General features: G+C 40.6%; 1 protein-coding gene and 1 long non-coding RNA gene across 3 annotated transcripts in view; one reads left to right on the forward strand and one right to left on the reverse strand.

Moving 5' to 3' along the window:
* Positions 1–18,707, reverse strand: part of LOC146471519 (uncharacterized) — a 104,778-nt gene that overhangs the window by 18,692 nt on the left and 67,379 nt on the right. The window lies entirely within an intron of this gene.
* The window catches only part of LOC146471520 (uncharacterized), a 25,477-nt gene continuing 6,770 nt past the window's right edge, over positions 1–18,707 (forward strand). Inside the window, exons 1-20 of one of the 2 annotated variants that reach the window (XM_085119992.1) lie at positions 1–158; positions 256–362; positions 3,420–3,568; positions 3,995–4,196; positions 5,132–5,290; positions 5,783–5,980; positions 6,829–6,954; positions 7,708–7,830; positions 8,444–8,566; positions 9,383–9,511; positions 10,971–11,157; positions 11,792–11,959; positions 13,172–13,455; positions 14,344–14,460; positions 15,437–15,503; positions 16,033–16,091; positions 16,458–16,574; positions 17,153–17,216; positions 17,994–18,052; positions 18,274–18,393. In XM_085119992.1, the coding sequence (XP_084976118.1) occupies positions 133–158; positions 256–362; positions 3,420–3,568; positions 3,995–4,196; positions 5,132–5,290; positions 5,783–5,980; positions 6,829–6,954; positions 7,708–7,830; positions 8,444–8,566; positions 9,383–9,511; positions 10,971–11,157; positions 11,792–11,959; positions 13,172–13,455; positions 14,344–14,460; positions 15,437–15,503; positions 16,033–16,091; positions 16,458–16,574; positions 17,153–17,216; positions 17,994–18,052; positions 18,274–18,393 (2,584 nt within the window). In that variant the 5' untranslated portion in view covers positions 1–132. The remainder of the gene's footprint in view (positions 159–255; positions 363–3,419; positions 3,569–3,994; positions 4,197–5,131; positions 5,291–5,782; positions 5,981–6,828; positions 6,955–7,707; positions 7,831–8,443; positions 8,567–9,382; positions 9,512–10,970; positions 11,158–11,791; positions 11,960–13,171; positions 13,456–14,343; positions 14,461–15,436; positions 15,504–16,032; positions 16,092–16,457; positions 16,575–17,152; positions 17,217–17,993; positions 18,053–18,273; positions 18,394–18,707) is intronic. The other variant, XM_085119993.1, reaches the window with a different exon arrangement.

An 18,707-nucleotide genomic window follows, 5' to 3' on the forward strand; every position in this document is an offset into this window, starting at 1 on the left:
CTAAGATGGATAGTTTCCAAAATAACCCGATAATCGTGGTATAGGGTTACCCCATATGACATCACTGTGTCAAAATTAAAAAGAGCAGGCCGCCAGAAAAGATTTCCTGTGTTTGACCACGAAGGACGAAGTATGACCGCCTTCATATTCCGCTGCCTGTAAGTCGTTCACTTTATGCCTATATACCAATACCAATCACATTGGGTTCATTCTTAACTAGTGTTGACAATAATCCGTTGTCTTTTTTGCCTACAGGGTGTTGGGTCTTTTTTGTACAGGGTCTTTTTGCATAGGTGGGCCGTGGAGACCGCATCGCGGTGGTCATCGACGGCCATCCCGTCCGAGATCGTCTCTAAATGACGGTAAGTCGCAATTAAGAGACCTTCATTTTGTGTCTCTGTCATTCCTATGGGATACACTATTCCAAAAATGTTACCTTTTATAAACCTGATCGGCTCTTCTGGCTTTAATAGTACTGATAGAAAAAAAAACGTAGTCTAAGTGGAGAACTGAGACGGGGAAATAGGGACTGTATCACTGAATTTGTTGCCCTGTTTCAGGTTTTTCTTGAAGTTTTATTCCCAGGCAATGTTGACCGTCTTTACGAACAAATTACTCCCCGCTGCAAATCGAAACGAGAATTTGCCTTTGGCTTTTCCTTCCCCGTTACACCCGCTGCAAAGGCTTTCTTTCTTTGGGATCAGGATACGACTTATGTGATACGAGTATCCATGCGTTGCCAGAGTTTACGATTTCATCCGATTCAACTGAGTTTTTGCCAGTGTGGGTGTAGAATATTGTAGGCAGTTCCCATGTTGCTGAAACACGCTCCTACGCAGCGTTTTTCGCCCAAGTGTAAATGTAACGTATAAATTCTCCTTCCCTGCTGCTGTAATTAATATCGTGACCCGTGTTGTTAGTGGAAATTGCGGGCCCTTGCATGTCGTTTATTCTGTCACGTCACTGTACTCTGTACCCATCCGACATTAAGGTTTGGTTTGGTTTTACAAAACCAAATCAAACCAATGCATTTGTAGGGCTCTGCTTTCAGTTTAAGTCTGTGATTGAAATGAATAAAAAATAAGAATCTGAGAAATGTATTCTTTGCAAATCTTGGAAGGAAACGGTTAAAGTTTCAAGACTACAACAGCACATGAAAAATTATTATCATATGACCAAGAAACAGCTGAAATCCGGCAGTTTCAATCAGAGGTCTTCCTGTCTTGCTTCAAACTCCAGAGGTCAGACACAAAGTCAGTTCAAAATAGTCTTCAATTACAGAGCAAATAAACAAGGAAAAGGGAGAGCTGATGTAAAGAAAATGGTCGAAAAGTGAATAATCAAGAATTGATAGGATTGAAAAGGCCTGAAATTTTTCATGAAGTTTTTGTCGGTTTGTAATGAAAACGCTTTCATTTGAGCTTGAGTGGTGATGACACTTTAGGATTTCACTGATCCCACAGACTTACAAATTAGAACCACCTTGTTCAGCGTAATTAGTTGCTTTGATTTGAATGGTCACACTTTAGGATCTTATCGACAGACTTACAAGTTAGAACTACCTTGTGCAGCATAATAAACAGCACCACAGGAAAGTACTGCTCAGAAGCTTTCATTTGAATGGTCACACTTAAGGATTTCATCCACAAACTCAAAAGTAAGAATCACCTAGTACAGTATAATAAACAGTACCACAGGAAAGCACTGCTTAGTAGCTTTCATTTGAATGGTCACACTTAAGAATTTCAACCAAAACTGAAAAGTTACGATCTGCAGGCTGTTTTCCTATTTTATTTAATCTGCTTTAAACATTACATTCTTTTGAACTTTAACCGGTTTTAATAACACTATCATGGTTAGCATATTGAGTATCTTCTCGAAAAGCTGAGAAGCCCGCTTAGATCTCTTGTCATTAGTTATTGTAAATCTATTTTGTAAAGGTTTTAATGATAACAACAGAGGCGTTTTGAAACGTGTGTGTGTGTGTGAGAACGGGGGGGGGCATCTTTCACCCAGCCATGCGCATACCCCTACTCAAATTTTCCAGAATGCCCTTTCCGTTGTTCGTTGGCACAAGCAAACCTCTTTGCAATCTTTACAGTGTCTAGTGTGTCCGTTACAAGGCATCAGTAGGCATTAGTTCAGGCGGTCCTGCTTCATGGTGCTTCTCAGGTAGTTCTTGAGTCGTCTGAGGGCAGAAAATGTGGGCTCGGAAGTCGCGGATGCTACTGACAACGTTTAATACATCCGAAAGAGTTTGTGTACCTCTCCTAACAGTATTTTGGTAACAGGAATTTTGTTGAAAGCTTCGCAAATGGTCCGTATATTTGTCACCTGACCTACTTCGGGTAGCGCAGTCTCACTGCATCAAACGTTTTACAACATATTATTTGCCAAGCGCGATGCTGGTAAAACGATTTGTAAATTAAAAGATCACTGGATTGAATATTTTGCCAATTTTTATGCTGCGCTATATTTTCGGCACCGAAGCCCCCCCCCCCCCCCCCCTTCCTGGTCCACCGCCTATGAAACAACCGTGTTTTTCTTTCATTTTTAAGAGTGCAAGGATTAACTACTCTAACCTTCACATCGGTTGACAGGATCAAAGCACAAGATTAGTGTCAACTTTATAACTCCTCAAGGGTATTTCTGTCCAAAATAAAAAAAAAAGTGTTATTAACGAAATAAACATCAGTATTATCAGAGTTTGTCGGGGTTTTTAACCATCGGCCATTGTCATATTTGTCCCCACAGTCCGTAATAAGATCTAATAAGAGTCATTATTATATCTCTCAGTTAGTACGTGCGTTGTGATTGGTCAATTTTGCGGGCCGTATTTCACTGCAATGCCCGCTAACTTTCAATTACTTTCCTTTTCATGCGCGCCCACTTAACCTCAGAGATATAATAAATATCTTACTAACCCCGTTTTCTCGGTGCGTACTGAAAGTTACGGATCCTCCTTTTTTGCCGTTGATTTATGGCGCGTGCGCATAAAATCAACGGGAAAAAACTTGTTCCTCAATTTACAGTACGGACCTCGAACTCGGTTAGGAAGAGATATTTAATGCATGCACAGTCAAAACTGCCAAATGGTTGTATTTCTCACAACTTTATAAAGAAAAAAATATCATGACAACAATTTGAAGGATAAGTTTTATGCTAGTCCATCAAATTTCTTCAAAACAGCGCGTACCAGTTTCGGAATTATTATTTGTCAAGGTTTTGCAGCAACATCCCTTCAAATAAACGCATTTGATTTACAAATGATAACACTCTAAGAAATCCAAATCCTCACTCAACAATTGACGTGAATGCTACGAACGAACTCTCGTTGTTTTGGTGTTAGTTTCTTGCTCAGAGTTATATAGTTGTTCTCATCACAATCATCCTGAAGTTTAATTTTCATTTCTTTTCAGTTCAGTGTGGCGGAGATATAACAGTTAACGGCACAGGTGAAATCACAAGCCCCCGCTTTCCTTTGCACTACCCTGATGAATTTAACTGTGAGTGGAAGATTTGCGTTGACGATGGCTCACGAATCAAACTGACATTTTTTGAATTTGAGGTATAAGTTCTTAATTTAACTTATTGCAACTTAGAGAAGTAAAACCAAAACGAAAGTAATTACTCTGGCCAATCACAACAGACGCAGGCATCACAATGAGCCAATCAGAATTGGAAGCATATATATGCAACCGCTGAAAAGCGCAGGAAAACGCGTGCGACAAAGCCACGATTGTGGTTTTGGTTTTGTCTCTCATTGGTTGAAAGAGTGGCGCGAGTTTTACTAACCAATCACTAAGCGTAGTCAAGCAAAACCAAAGTAAACACGAGTTATTTACGAAACTCAATTGAATACGGCCCCATAAAAAGCCGTTGTGTTGCGTCGTGAAGCGTTGTGTTGTGTTGCGTTGCGTTGCGTGACTTCATTCGCTCAAACCCTCTGAAAAAAGACCAAGTTGACATTGAGCCAATTGATTTGATTTTTTAGGTAGAGCCAAGCCACGACTGCGCGTTTGATTCTTTGGAGGTTTTCAATGGAGGAACAAGGAATTCAGACAACCGAGTGGCCAAACTATGTGGCAGTCAGTTACCAGGCCCCATTTTGTCAACTGGCAATGAGCTTCTTCTCAGGTTCCACTCAGATTTTTCAGTCAGTCAGAAAGGCTTCAGACTCCAGTATGAAAACAGAGGTATCCTGTTTTGCATTGAATCACTAGAGAGTTACATGTGAAATCCTGTAGATTGGATTCATTCATTCATTCATTCATTCATTCATTCATTCATTCATTCATTCATTCATTCATTCATTCATTCATTCATTCATTCATTCGTTCGTTCGTTCGTTCGTTCGTTCGTTTCCTCGTTCATTCATTCATTCATTCATTCATTCATTCATTCATTCATTCATTCATTCATTCGTTCGTTCGTTCTTTCGTTCATTCACTCATTCATTCATTATTCGTTCGTTCGTTCGTTTCCTCGTTCATTCACTCATTCATTCATTCATTCATTCGTTCGTTCGTTCGTTCGTTCGTTCGTTCATTCACTCATTCATTCATCATTCGTTCGTTCGTTCGTTCGTTCGTTCATTCATTCATGCATGGATGCATTCATACATTCATATGTATTTCTTTTCTTTGATTTTATGTAATACTAAATTACAAGCTTTCTCTATTTTTCCATGCCTTGGTCGGGTTTGGTTAGAGCTAAGGCCCCATCCACTATAACCGGGAAAAAAATGAAAACGCATCTTATTTTTCTCCGGTTTGGCCTTCTGTCCACATTGAAACAGGGTTTAATTTTGCACCATCAAGAAAAACAGCTTTTTAAAACGCTCTCTAAATTAGATTAGGCCATGTCCACGCTAATTCTAAAAATAGGACGCATTTTCAAATTTATTCCGATTAGTTACGGATAGGGCCTAGTCTGGGGAGATTACAGTACTCCTGAGGGGGTAGGAGTGGAGTTTAGCCAAGCTCGCCCACCCCCACCCTATTCCCCCCTCAGTAAATTTTATCTCTCCAAATTAATTTAGGGTTCTCGAATCAATTAGGCAGACATACAATGGAGGCCGCTTCAAAAATAGAGGTTTGACTGTGCAATAACATCCTTTTTTCCGTTACAGGCTGTAGCCAAACGTTCAGTGGAGAAACTGGCGTGATTACATCTCCAAATCACCCTGACAACCACCCAGTGTCTCTGGATTGTTCCTACATTATTCGTGTCCCCAGAGGCAAAATTGTCACTCTCAGTTTTTCGCACTTTGATCTGGAGCCATCCGAAGGTGAGTTGTCAAATTGCAACCCAAACCAAATCATTAAGCTGACCAATCACAGCAAACGTTACCGGGACAATGAACCAATCAGAACAAGAGAAATGTTACCAGCGCCAAGCGCCGAAAAATACGTGCGAGGAAGCATGAATTTTATTTTCGAGTGGTGAAGACAATATTTTACGAAGGAGCACAGCGAGTAAAATATGCATATATAATGTAATGTTATAAAAATACCTTCAAGCCACCGTGTAATGTTCTTTTTGTTATACAGGCAATTCTATCGCTCGCCATTTTTTGACTTACTGCTTCCAAAAACAACCGCGAAAAAGCGGTAAATGGCGTCATCAACATCCTCACTAGTGAGGATATGGAAAATACGCCACTCGGGTCCCGGATGTAGTTTCGTTGAATTTTACGAGTGGTGTATTTTCCAGTAAAACACTCTTGTCTATAAAGTAAAAGATGATGTTTCATGTGATCGCTTTGCTAAATTGATTTTAGGTTTCCAAGGTTGTGTGTATGACTACGTTGAAATTTTTGGCGGTGGGCGGCCAAACGCACCCAGCCTTGGCAAATTCTGCGGTAGTGTCAAGCCAGCCTCACTCCGTTCTTCCACCAATGAGCTTCTCCTGAAATTTTTCTCGGATCAGTCCATAACTCGCTCTGGCTTCGTCGCTACCTACACTGCCGAACCTCAAGGTAGGTATTCTTCTCAAGCACTTACCAAATAAAGTAGTATTTGAGGATGAAAATAGAATTCTTTCCTTATTGAAAATCTCCAAGTTCTTCTAGCGCCTTACAGTCTACCTTGCCTTGTTCCTGCACGGCTTTCTCCCAGGTCCTCACAGTCAATTCGTTTCGGTGACGTATCCGAAACGAACGGGCCACGTGACCCAAGACGGATTGACTGACATGAAAGAAGACAGAGAGAGGCCTAGGAACTAAGCAATAGTTTACCGATCTGACTAAACGAGAGCTTAAGACGTCATAAGCACGTTAAGCCATTTTTTGTTAATTTGGATGTTGTGGTTGCTGCTACGTTTGCTGTGCTTTCCTCCGTTGCTACTACTGTTGAGAAGGTGGTATTGGTGAAGAAAAAATAAAGCAGTGATTTATTGATTTTTGTTCATGGTTACAAAACGATCATTTCCCCACTTAACGCTGTGGTGAGAATTCAAAGTTCGTCAACTCGTTAAAAGGCACATTTAAAACGCATTTGAAAGGGAAAATTTACTGGGTTTCTCCAGGGGTTTCGCGCTTGCTGGAAATGACAGATTCGTTAATCCTTTCACTTCAAGTGTGGCAACTTAATCCCAGAGTGGACGAATTCTTAAAGTGTGACCGTTCGAACAACAGCTATTAGGCAGTACTTTTGCTTCATGTTGCTTTTGTTTTGTTTGTTTTTTGGTTTGTATAAATTTGTTTTGTTTAAATTTTCCTTTGCGAAAAACAAAAAATTTGTGTCCTCCTTCATAATTGTTTGCGTATTTATTTTGAAGGAGACCGTTAAATCCGCCCTGATTCTTTCATTTTAAATTTTACTCTAGCGGTTCTTAATCCCTGCCTGGACAATAACGGAGGATGCAGTGATATATGCTCCAAGACAGACTATGGACGGATCTGTTCATGTCACCCAGGATTCACTTTGGATGTTGATGGCGCAACATGTAAAGGTAGACTAGATGAATTAACCATGAGCGAATACAGACTAAGGTGTTGAGGATCGCTCATTGAAAACAATGACAAGTTGTCTGTGTTTAGAAAATGTAGACACCTAAACTTGGCAAAACTTGGGCTGGAAGCTGGGGTTTGAGCAAAATTTGGGCTGGGATTGTTCTTTTCCCCCATCCCCTCCTGTCCCCCTTTCAAGTCCCTCATAAGTATACAGTCGAACCTCCCGTAAGCGACCACCTAGAATACCGAGATTTAGTGGTTGCTTACGAGAGTCGAACTAGAGCGGGTCTCTTCCAGGAACAGGTCTGACACATCTACTTATTCGAGGAGAATTTATTGCATACATTTTCCTACTTACAATACGACCAGTGCTAGGTTGTCACTAAAAGTTCCTCGTAAATTCTGAGTAGCGTAGTACATACAGCGAACATAGAGATGAGACATGCGTGAAGTGGTCGCTTACAAGAGGTTAAAAACAATGAAAAATTATAATGCGTCACCTCAAAAAGTGGTCGCGGTCGCTTACGAGAGGTGGTCGTTTACGAGAGGTTCCAACTTAAGGGATTTGACTATGAAAAATTGAATGTTAATGGGTAGGTGGTTGCTTACAAGAGGTGGTCGCACATGGAGTTTTGACTGGAGTTCCAATCCGGGCGATTTTTAACATAGTCCATACCACGTTCCAAGTCACCTTTAATTTTGTCAATGCTCCTATTTATTTATGAACTAAGCACTCTTCTCGTTCCGTTAAGATATCGATGACTGCTTGATCAACAACGGTGGCTGTTCGGAGACTTGTGTAAACACTGTTGGTGGATATCAGTGCTGGTGTAGGACTGGATATATCACCGATACAGACAACAAAACCTGTATCAGTAAGTAGACATTTTGGGCAATGCTAAAGCTTACTTGCCCACTCGATTCTAAGCTCAAGGCCTTATTGTGACCCTAACGTTTGAGTCTGCGGATCCGTGCATGGTAATCAAGCTTAAATCAGTTTAGCACAGAACACAGCAAAACAGCAAATCAGAATAGTCCTTTGTCAGCTGAAGAGAATCGAACATGACCAAATGAGTCAAAAGGCCAATTCTGGTGCCCTTTAGTATATGGATTGCATGAAGAAGGTATTGGAAACAAGCAAGATCGCGCTCTCCAGCGACTCTATAAAACATTGAAATCGTCATAAAAACTCACTCTTGAACGTCAGGGCTTTCAAACGAGTAAAGTTTTCAACGTTTTTGCTTTGACAATTATTAAAAGTAGAATTTCCAGTAATGAACATTGTGTACGTAAAGCATGTTTCCGGGCGTTTTGTGAAAAGCACACTTTTCTACGGTTTATTTCTTGGAAAATGAAATAAAAGCATTCTTTAACCTCGAACCTATAGCCCACTCTCGTGGATAATGAAATGAGGCCTGGACAAGCGACTGGGCCTTTTTACCCTTACAATAAACGTAACGTCTAACGTTCTGTTGTTGTAAATTCCAGATGAGAACGAATGCGCAACCAGAAATCACAAGTGCACGCAGCTGTGCCGCGACAGTGAGGGAAGCTACTACTGCGAGTGCCACAAAGGTTACAGAATCGGAGCTGATCGGATCACGTGTTTAGGTAAGGAAAGAGTTTTGATAACACTTGTGAGAGGTAACTTGTAATTTGACAGATCTGACCCACCTGTCATTGTTAAGCCGTAGAAAGAGAAAGCCCGAGATAATGGCTAAGACGTGGGGTGCTGACTTTATTTTTACGCTCTCCCGGTGCAGGCAAAATTTACGACCAGAATGCAAAAAAAAGAGAAGATATAATTGTTGAAACGAGGGGGTGGAACCTAATTTTTGCCTTAAATTAGAAATTTGAATTTAAAAAAACACCAGAAAATCAATGCTTCCCAGACACGTGCGCCTTTCCCTATCCCCCCCCCCCCCCTCCCCTTCCTTGCTCTTTAAGGTGATTCCAGTTAATTTCATTCCTTTTATTTCTTACCGCGCATGTATGCGCGCGCGCATTTACAACAAGGTCAGTTTTCCTTAACTTTCAGCTCAGTCAATTAATAAACGGATATTTTTTTTTCTTAACGAACATGATGATCTTCCGTTTCATCATGTCACTTACTTAGGTTAGCAAACATCCTCTTTGTGTCGGTAGTTTCTTTGACAAAATTGTTCATCAGAAAAATGAGTTATCGTGCAAGAAACGCAGGCTTGCCTATTACTCGTGCGTCTAACATCGTGACCTCGAGAGTTTGCACGCAAGAAACGATCGAGTCAGTAATGCTTGATGCTGTGCATCTCTGCCAATAAATATTCTGTAATTCTATTCTAATTTTATTCTCGATGTATTATATTTATAACGTTGTTTCAAGTTCTTCTTTATTCTCCGTAATTGCTCTTCCCAAATCTCTTGTGGTAACTCGTATTATTGTTTCAGATGTGGACGAATGTAAGCTACCAAGGAACTTCCATCACTGTCAGCAGAAATGCGTCAATACTCCCGGAAGCTTTTACTGCATGTGCGAGGATGGATTCAGGCTCAGTGCCAACGGGAGAACCTGCAGAGGTGAACAGGTTTTTTGAGCTTAAATGAGACTTGAGGATTATAAGCAGTAACTCTATTTTTTTTTTTCATCAATTGTCAACATTTACTTGATCTCACTACTGTTCTCCGTAGATTTGTTGTTCTTCTAAACACACTTCATCAAAGGTCATGCCTCTCTATACAAGCGTCATACAACTTTGTCAACAACGCTTCATCTTGACATATTCCTCTGCGAATCACCAAGACGTAATGATTAAGATGAAATTTTCCCAATGCTGGTTAAGTCTCTTTACTAAATTACACTTTGTCCAAATTCAGCTAAGATGGATATTGGGCCGCTATTTCTATCCATCTTTCATAATTACCTCGACAAGATGTCCACCTCGTTCCCAGTGTCTCTCCTCTTCCCGTGGACTGAAAGATGAAAGACCCTGGGAACAAGGTTGCGCAAGTTGTCATAGTTATGCTTTTCTTATACAGTCAACTCTCTCATAGCGACTACTTCTCGTGAGCGACCACCTCCCGTAAGCGACCACTTCGTAAACAACCGTTTCAAGAGTTCTCTCGTAAGCGACCACCACTCAAATTTCTTAAGGGATCGTGGCCACTTTTTAGGCCAGAAATTCGACATATTCTTTTGTTTTTTTGTTTCCGGTAAGCAATCACCCAAGGTAATCACGTATAATCGTTAGTAAATCATTACTCAGAAGTGACAAAAGTTCAATTTTTAATGACGCTACCCAGGACTGCTGACAGATAATAACAGTTTACAGAAGGGGAAGATAGAACTTGATCTCGTGCGTCAGATCGCTGAGTTTGCAGATTATCGGGGTTGCGAGGAGTTGGCCACTGCAATCACGAAAGTGTCAGATATTCTTGTTGCTATGAGGCTTAAGTCACAGAAGTAATCGAGCGTTCTAGACTTCGTGGATAAGCGGTCGAATGCAACCGAGTAATGTAAATACAGTATCTAGAGTTCAAGCGCTTGACATTGTTTTCCAAGGTTTTATTCGAGACACATTGTCAAGTACTGTACACTCTTCTGTACTTTTCCCCAAACTTGTTCCGTGTGAAAAAAATCAAATAAATTAGTTTCTATTTGCCTAATTTTAGCTGGTAAGGTAATATTTTTAATGTAATTAATTAATCTATCCAGAATAAGGCCTATTTTGTTGATCTTTCCCGTAAGCGACCACTTTGTCGTGCCCCAAGGGTGGTCGCTTACGAGAGAGTTGACAGGATCCAGTTCTTTGAAAGACACTGGATACAAACCTTTTACTGACTCTTAAGTAAGGTGTTTAAACCATTACCAGAGGCTTCTACACTGACCGCCTTGGCGGCCTATTGTAGACGTTACAGCGTCTTCTACAATTTGTTTTAGTCCGTTTTTATTAGTAACTTTAGCAAGAGTAGCCATATCCTTTGTTTGCACGCAAATAACGAACACGTTTTTTTTTCTTCTTCTTTTTTTTTTCTTCAGACATAAACGAATGCCTGATGGGAGGAGTTAAGTGTGAGCAGAGGTGTGTCAACATCCCAGGAGGCTTCTTCTGTGACTGTTACCATGGATACCACCAAGATGACGACCTTCCTCACAAGTGCATTGATACTGATGAGTGCTTGGAAGGCAGACCAGACTGTCACAAGTGTTTTAATCTGCAGGGAAGGTGAGAAGTTGAATAACATTTACATTCGATGGAGAACTCCCTATACCACTATAGCAGCATTTCGCGGTCGACAGTTACGAATACGAAACTTCAAACATCAGGTTCAACTCTGAAGGAAAGTAAAAAGGAAAACATACTGGAACAGTATCTATACACTAAGTCCAACTTTTACACAAAGATATTCCGAGGTTTCCCCCGACAAATTCGGAGCTAAGCCTCGAGAATTGATCTCAAGAGATCGGAAGTTCCGAAAGGATACTCCGGACCCTGAGGGTCTTGTCAAGGCTTAAGACCCTGATCTAAATTTCTGATAATTTTTCCTATAACTTTTTTGGCACAAATCTTCTTATAGCTCGGGAACACCTTTCATGTATCATCTTTTCATCTTGCCTATTCTATTCTATCCATCCATATGTCCTTTCATGAATTCTTCGTTTGTTCGTTTGTTGGTTCGTTTATTCATTCATCCGTCCATGTTCGTTCATTCATTCATTCTTTCACTCATTCATTCACTTATTGATTGATTGATTAATTGATTGATTGATTGATTGATTGATTCATTGATTCATTGATTCATTGATTCATTCATTCATTCAGTCACTCATTTATTCATTCATTTATTCATTCATTTCAGCTATCGTTGTGAGTGTGATAAAGGCTATGTTGCAGCCAACAACCAAACTCGCTGTGCTGATATCGATGAATGTGCTTTTCACAACGGAAACTGCTCTCAAATTTGTGTCAACACGGAAGGTAGTTACATGTGTGAGTGCAGCCCAGGATATAACCCCACTGACTCTGAGTAAGTACTGTTTCTTTGTTACTTTATTTGTTTTTGTTTGCTTGCTTATTCTGTTTTTCTCTGTCCACCTTTATAACCCAAATCTTAGTGCAAATTTTGTCGAAGTGTTTATAGATCGCTTGTGTGCCCATACATGTTTCTTCTACAGGGACAAGGCCAACAGTTTTCCACGTCACTGATATAACAGAGAATCTCTTCCTCAACTTCCCTTCAGAGAGGACATCAACATACTTGTAAAAAAAAGTGATAGGCCAGAAAAAAACATAAAAAGAAGATCACACGCGCGGTCTGAGCGCAAATACTTGAAGGATAATAAGCACAACAACCTTTATTTCACTTTATTTTGCGCGGTCATTTATCTTTGTACTTCGTAAAATGCCCATAATTGCGTGGAATTAGTCACTCTTGAGTAAAGTTGTGTTAGACTTTCTCAGAGTTTTTCGCTGACTATTTCCGGTCACATTACTATTAGTCCTCTCGCTAGCGCTTCTCCAAGGGTGAGGCGCATTTTGTTGTTGTTGTTGTTTGTTTGTTTTGTTTTGTTTTTGCCTTTTTAACATCAACATATGTATCCCCCCCCCCCCCCCCCCCCCGTTCTTCCTATCTCAATACAATGCAAAACACGTTAATAAAAGAAGAAAAGTGTTGGGAATCCGACCAATTTTCCTTTTCCCCACTCCTCCTCTTCTTACCATCCATGTTAAGTTTAATAAGTCGTCTCCAATCCCCCTCCCAAACAAAGGAAAACAAACACCCAAACAAACAAACAAAAACATCTCAAAAATAAGCGTCCTCGACCCCATCATGGATTGAGATTTTCCTCGTACCATGTTCACACACTCGCTTTTCCAAAGAGATCAATACTAAGAAGAACTAGGCTTGTGTCAAAAACCTCCATCAACTTGCGTTGGACTGCGTCGACTTTCACTCTAAAGAGGGAAAGCAACTGTGTGCAAGCAGTGAACAAACCAATCGGCCATTTTCATGATAGCGTCATTTGACTACAACTACCAGAATTCACTTTGTTTTCCTTTTCAAATTCAAATTTTGTAATCCCAGTGGAGAGCAAAGAACAATAGCTCTAATTAGCATGAGAAAACAAAAAACTGAAGGATTCTGGTAGTTGTAGTCAAGTGACGCCATAGTCAAAATGTCCTATTTGCTGGTTTCTAACTTAATTGCGATTGACTCGTATCTTGGTTTACTTTGTAGATCGCGCAACTGTGAAGACATCGACGAGTGCGCTAAGAACAACGGGAAGGGAGATTGCGAACACGCCTGCGCAAACACCGCTGGATCATTCCGCTGTTCATGTCCCGCGGGCTTCAGCTTGGGTGTTGATGGCTTGACTTGTAATGACATTGATGAATGTCAAGCTGACAATGGGGAATGTTCTCAGAAGTGTGTTAACCAGCCTGGTAATTACTCCTGCGCGTGTTTTGACGGCTTTGTCAACACTGGACAAAATGGGACTGATGTCATCTGTATTGACATTGGTAAGTTCTGTGGTACTTCTCGTGTTTTTACGAAGCTTGAACTCCGTGGCACAATGTCTGCATTACACGTCCGTTGTGTACTTGTCTTTAAGTTTACCAGATTGCCAGCCGACAGAACAATCCATAACCAGACATTGTTTTCATTCGGCTGACCGTTCAGATCCGTCCACAATAATACTAATGAACCCAGAAACGATGTTTTCCCCCGAAAATGCGTCAAATGTTTTACATCCACTCTCTCGTTTTAGTAACGTTTCTCCCGTCCACGCTAATCCGCATAAATTTGAAAACAACGCTCCAAGAGACGCTAACCGGTGGAGCATGTGCACAACACTGTTGTGACGTCAACGTTTTCAAAACCATTTGTTTTCGCCCCCCACACTAAATCACTTCGCGGAGGTTTTCAAATTTATCCACCCTAGAGAACGTTTTCAAAAAGATTAGTTTTCAGTGGTTGAAATGACCGGATTAAGGAGCGGGCGGAGGGCCAAGCCGAAATCTAGAAACATATTTAAAAAAGGACGTGTTTTTAAATTCATCCGGATTAGTATGGTTGGTCGCGAGGCCTAATACGGTCGAACAGCAACATTAATTTCCTGTAGCGACAACCTTTTTTAAAATGGCGAAACATTTCTTGTCTCGACTGGCAATCCATTTATTGGGGTACTGTTATTGAACCCTCCCCACAACGACCCCTTTGTATAGATAACGGCAAGAAAAAAATACTCTCTCAGGCGTTGCCCTTATAGTGAGATTTAACCGGTATTGTTTCTGGCAATTTAAGAGTGTCGCCATCGACTCCATTGCTGGAGCTGCAACAGTGCTCAGTTGTCTCTCTTAGAACGTAAAGGTTGAAGCTATTGCTAACGATGTCGTTGCTTACCGCAGATGAGTGCTTTGATGAGATTCACGAGTGTGACAGCCTTGCCGAATGTCACAACACTGATGGAAACTATACATGTCAGTGCCCCGATGGATATCTCTCAGAATGGAAGGATTGTATTGGTAAGGGATGCGCTTTTCATTTGTCAGAACTGGAAAGCCAGAATGGTCAGTTCGTAAACTGAATGTACCAATTTGAAGCGGATAAGTTTTATCCCAGTCCTTCGAATTTCTTCAAAATGGTGCGCACCATTTTCGGAGGGATTATTTTTCAAGATTTTGCCGCACCATCCTTTCAAAATGACGCGTTCGATTTACAGACTGGCCGCTCTAGTCTGCCAGTTCTTTGTTTGTTTGTTTGTTTGTTTGTTTATTTCACCACACACGTTACAAAAAAACAAAATAAGAGTACAAAAAAATATATATTACAGACAAAGTGGCGAGGAAGCCTTAGGAGAAACCAAAGGGCTTATAGAATAAGGCTTCCTCATTACAGAGTTGTTACATATAATGTTTGAAGACTGTGAGACGGTTGATACAATTACAGTTGAAACGAATAGATGGAAAACGATCATTCTTCTGATAATGGAAATCATCCTAAGTAATAAGACTACCTTGAATCCTCAGATCGATGCAGACCGTCAGACCAGTTTCAAATAACCTGAACAATAGTGTGGGAGTGTAATGTTGTAATTTTTTATGCTAGTTACCAGTAGTCCTTCAATCCTCTCAAGGATTGTCCGACATGTACGGCGCAATTTCACCCACACACAGTCTCTCGCCGATGTAGTCTCACGCCTACCAATCTTTCGCGTAGTTACAGTTTCACACGCCTGTAGTCTCTCGCGCATTCATTCATTTACACATACACGCATTATCTCATAAACGTTCTCCCCTTGCAGTTCACGTGCTTGGCCTCACATGTATGTTTCCTCATGCGCGGTAATTTACACTAATTTCCGCTTCTAGGGAGTTAAGTTACCCTTCAAAGATGGAAAATATTCATAAGGCCACGAATGATTACCGGTTTGTTTCACCCTCAAAATGAAGTACACGTATTTGTAGTTTTTATAGATTTGTTCTCGACTTTTAATTTTAGATATTGACGAATGTGCCAAGTCTGACGTTCATCAGTGCCAACAGATTTGTAACAACACCCCTGGAAGGTAATTGTTATGAACAAATCTAACTCATGCAAGACTAGTGTGTCAATTTTTTACACAGAATTCCAACCAAAAGTTGTGCTGCTTCATCTGCCGACATAGTTAGACATGGGATTTTTAATAGCCTGTACAAATATATTAGTTATTTCAAAGTTCGATAGCCTCGTGACACAAATGAAGTAGCTAGAGCTTTTAAGTACCTAGAAAGTTTAATTTAGTCCAAACGTCTTAGGCATAATTTGTCCTTTTACAGGTTATGTCCTGTATCTCTGTAGCCTCTACTGTTAATTTGTTTGCTATTTTGTTGTTGTTGCTGTGCCTATATTCCACTGTTTGCCTATCTGCATTGTAATAAGTGTATTTAGTGCTCAGGGCTCCTATTGATAGCAGGGTGCTTTTAAGCTCCTGAAGGGACTACCCTAAGCTTTATAACTAAATGAAGGTGTCTGTCTGTCTGTCTGCCTAGATATCACAAGTGAGTGTCTACGCGATTATCATTTTAAAATCTAAACTACTTGCTCTTTTGATTTAGTTTTCACTGTGACTGTAGAGAAGGATTTGCTCTTCAGACGGACAACAAAACCTGTGCTGGTATGTAACGCCGAAACCTGACTTGCTGTTTTCCTTCCCTCCTTTAGGGGAGGCGACGTGGCCTAGTGCTTAGGGTGCCGGGCTTGTAATACGGAGATCCCGGGTTCAAGTTCCGCTCTGATTTGTTTCCCCTTTCCAAATCCAAGGCCACGCTTTGTAAATAGCCAACTGGTTTGCGTCCCAACAGTTGGCATTTTTAACTGAAATGTTATGTTTAGTTTGTATATTTTTCACCGATTTACAGTGTCCCTAATTATCACAGTGCTAAATACTTCGAGACTTAAAATAACGTCTTTTTTTTTCTCTTTGTCGTTAAGCATGAAATTATAATCTCAGTAACCGTTATGTTGTTTTCGTTATGTACAGATATCGATGAATGTAAGCTAAACAAGTGCGAGAAAGGTTGCAACAATTCAGTTGGAAGCTATCAGTGTACATGCCCTTATGGATATCAAGTGGCAGCAGATGGCCACCACTGCGAAGGTATTTTGAATTTTGAAAGTTTGATACAGCCAGGTAACGAAACTCAATCAACAAAGCTGGAAGTAGTAATTCGCGCAAAATGGCCAAGTTTAAGGGATGTATCGTTTAAAACCGCGAAAATATACTTTCAGAAAGTCGAATCTGCAAATATTTGTGTTCGCATGGGAGAAAAAGTATGTAGGCTCAAAAGTGCCCTCCGCCATATCAATACCGTAAAATTTAGCGACTCTTCGGAAGTATTCACAAAATCTAAAGTAACAGGGAGTTCGCAGGGAGAACGAGGTTGGGAACGAGGTTGGGTATTTACCTGTGTATCTTTACCTGCTACTTTCATCATCCTCTAAAGAAAACGTTCCCTCAAGGCTTTGAGTCTCAACAGAATAAAGCTTCGATACCAATAATGTTGGTGCTCTAACAATAGAATCACAAACATGTTATGATCCACAGTAGCAGCCTCGTCTACTTAAAATAAACGTTTGAAATAGTTTAAAACTGGCAAATCTTTCTGCCAAATATTTCGATTCTGATGTACTCTTACCTTTGATTGGATGATCGGCAAAATGTACTTCTCTTTGCAGATATAAACGAGTGTTTAGATAACAATGGTGGTTGCGATCACAGATGTGTGAATGAAAATGGAAGGTAACGTAATAGACAGCTTTCGTATTCTCGGTATTGGACTGGATTGTAGCTTGTATTAAATGGAGGCTCTTGCGCTCGAGTTTCCCGCTTAAACCTCGTGCGCACACTCGTTCGAGTTCGATGCCGAGAATAATCATCCTCGTTACGTTCCCAGAGCCTACGATATTTTTGTTAGCGGTTGGATCGTCCGTGAGGGCCCTGGGTTCGAGAGTGGAGAATAAGAATACATTCTATTAGAAACATCGATTCCTCCTTGCAACTTCAATATTGTTCCTATTTTATGTAAATGTGCTTGGTGTCCATAAGCCGAGGCCACGCACGGCTTTTTCCGAAGTTCGTTAACTTCCCTGTGAGAACGTCTCAGATTTTCTCGGATGCAACCCAGACAGTTCAGTGTTAAACTAGTACCCACATACTGACAGGAAGCGACGCGTCATTGCGTCATCACGCATTTTGTAAAAAATATGCCTAAACACAAAACACTTCATTTCATGTAGTGCTAGTTTTCTATATAATGCATTTGTTTTAATGTGTGTTCGTGACTTGGTTTGTTGTCTCTTTCTTTCTGTATGTTGTGGTTAATTGTTTATCTTAGTTTAGTTCAGCGTTTGAATCACGGCTCATGGAAAGTTAACGGAAATGTTTAAAAATGTTTAAGAAAAGCTTTGCGTTTGCTTTAAGTGAGCATTGTTTAAACCCTCTTTTGCAAGGTAGAAAGGAAACTAAAGAAAGACTGTTTGTAGCCTAGCTATTGATCACTTGAAGTTTGTCTTTCAGTTATTCCTGCGCATGTCGTCATGGTTTCAAGCTTCTAAGAGATGGCTCGACCTGCAGAGGTAATCATATTGCATTTTGATTCCGCTTTTTAGTTTATGTAAATGGTAAGAACCGATAGTAATTACCAGCCAACTCTTACCGTAGATGATAGCACCTTTCCGATGATAGAACACGGGGAAGCTCGTGCGCAGTGTTTTTGTGCGTGCGTGCGTGCGTGCCTGCGTGCGTGGGGTGGTTAATATATGCCATAATACATGAGATTCTTTTTCTTTCCTCTCAGATATCGATGAATGCTTCCTGAACACTGCATGTTGTAATCAGGATTGTGTCAACACAGAGGGAGGCTATAACTGTACATGTTACTCAGGATACACGAAAATAAGCAACTGCACCTGTGTTGGTATGTAAGATAACTTCAGCGTATAATGGAAACTAAAAACTTATACTATCGAGCAGTATCTCGCGCCGACTCCTCGTTATTTTTAGTGGAGATGTGCCCCCTGCGCTCCTAATCCTGACCGCCTCGAAGTTTTCAGGTCAAAGTACATCATTTTCCCTATTCTTTTTGCTAGCCTTTAATATAGAATCCGTTAAACAATGTTTTTATAGCGATAAACACTTAGGGCCAGTTATTTAAACAGAGTCTAACTTAGGTCGCGGCTTAAGACAATCAGTGGGCCTCCAAATCAGTTGATAAGTGGTTTATTTTATGTA

This window comes from Pavona decussata, unplaced genomic scaffold, assembly GCF_977016875.1.
Source record: "Pavona decussata unplaced genomic scaffold, jaPavDecu1.1 SCAFFOLD_102, whole genome shotgun sequence".
In the NCBI taxonomy this organism is placed as follows: Eukaryota; Metazoa; Cnidaria; class Anthozoa; order Scleractinia; family Agariciidae; genus Pavona; species Pavona decussata.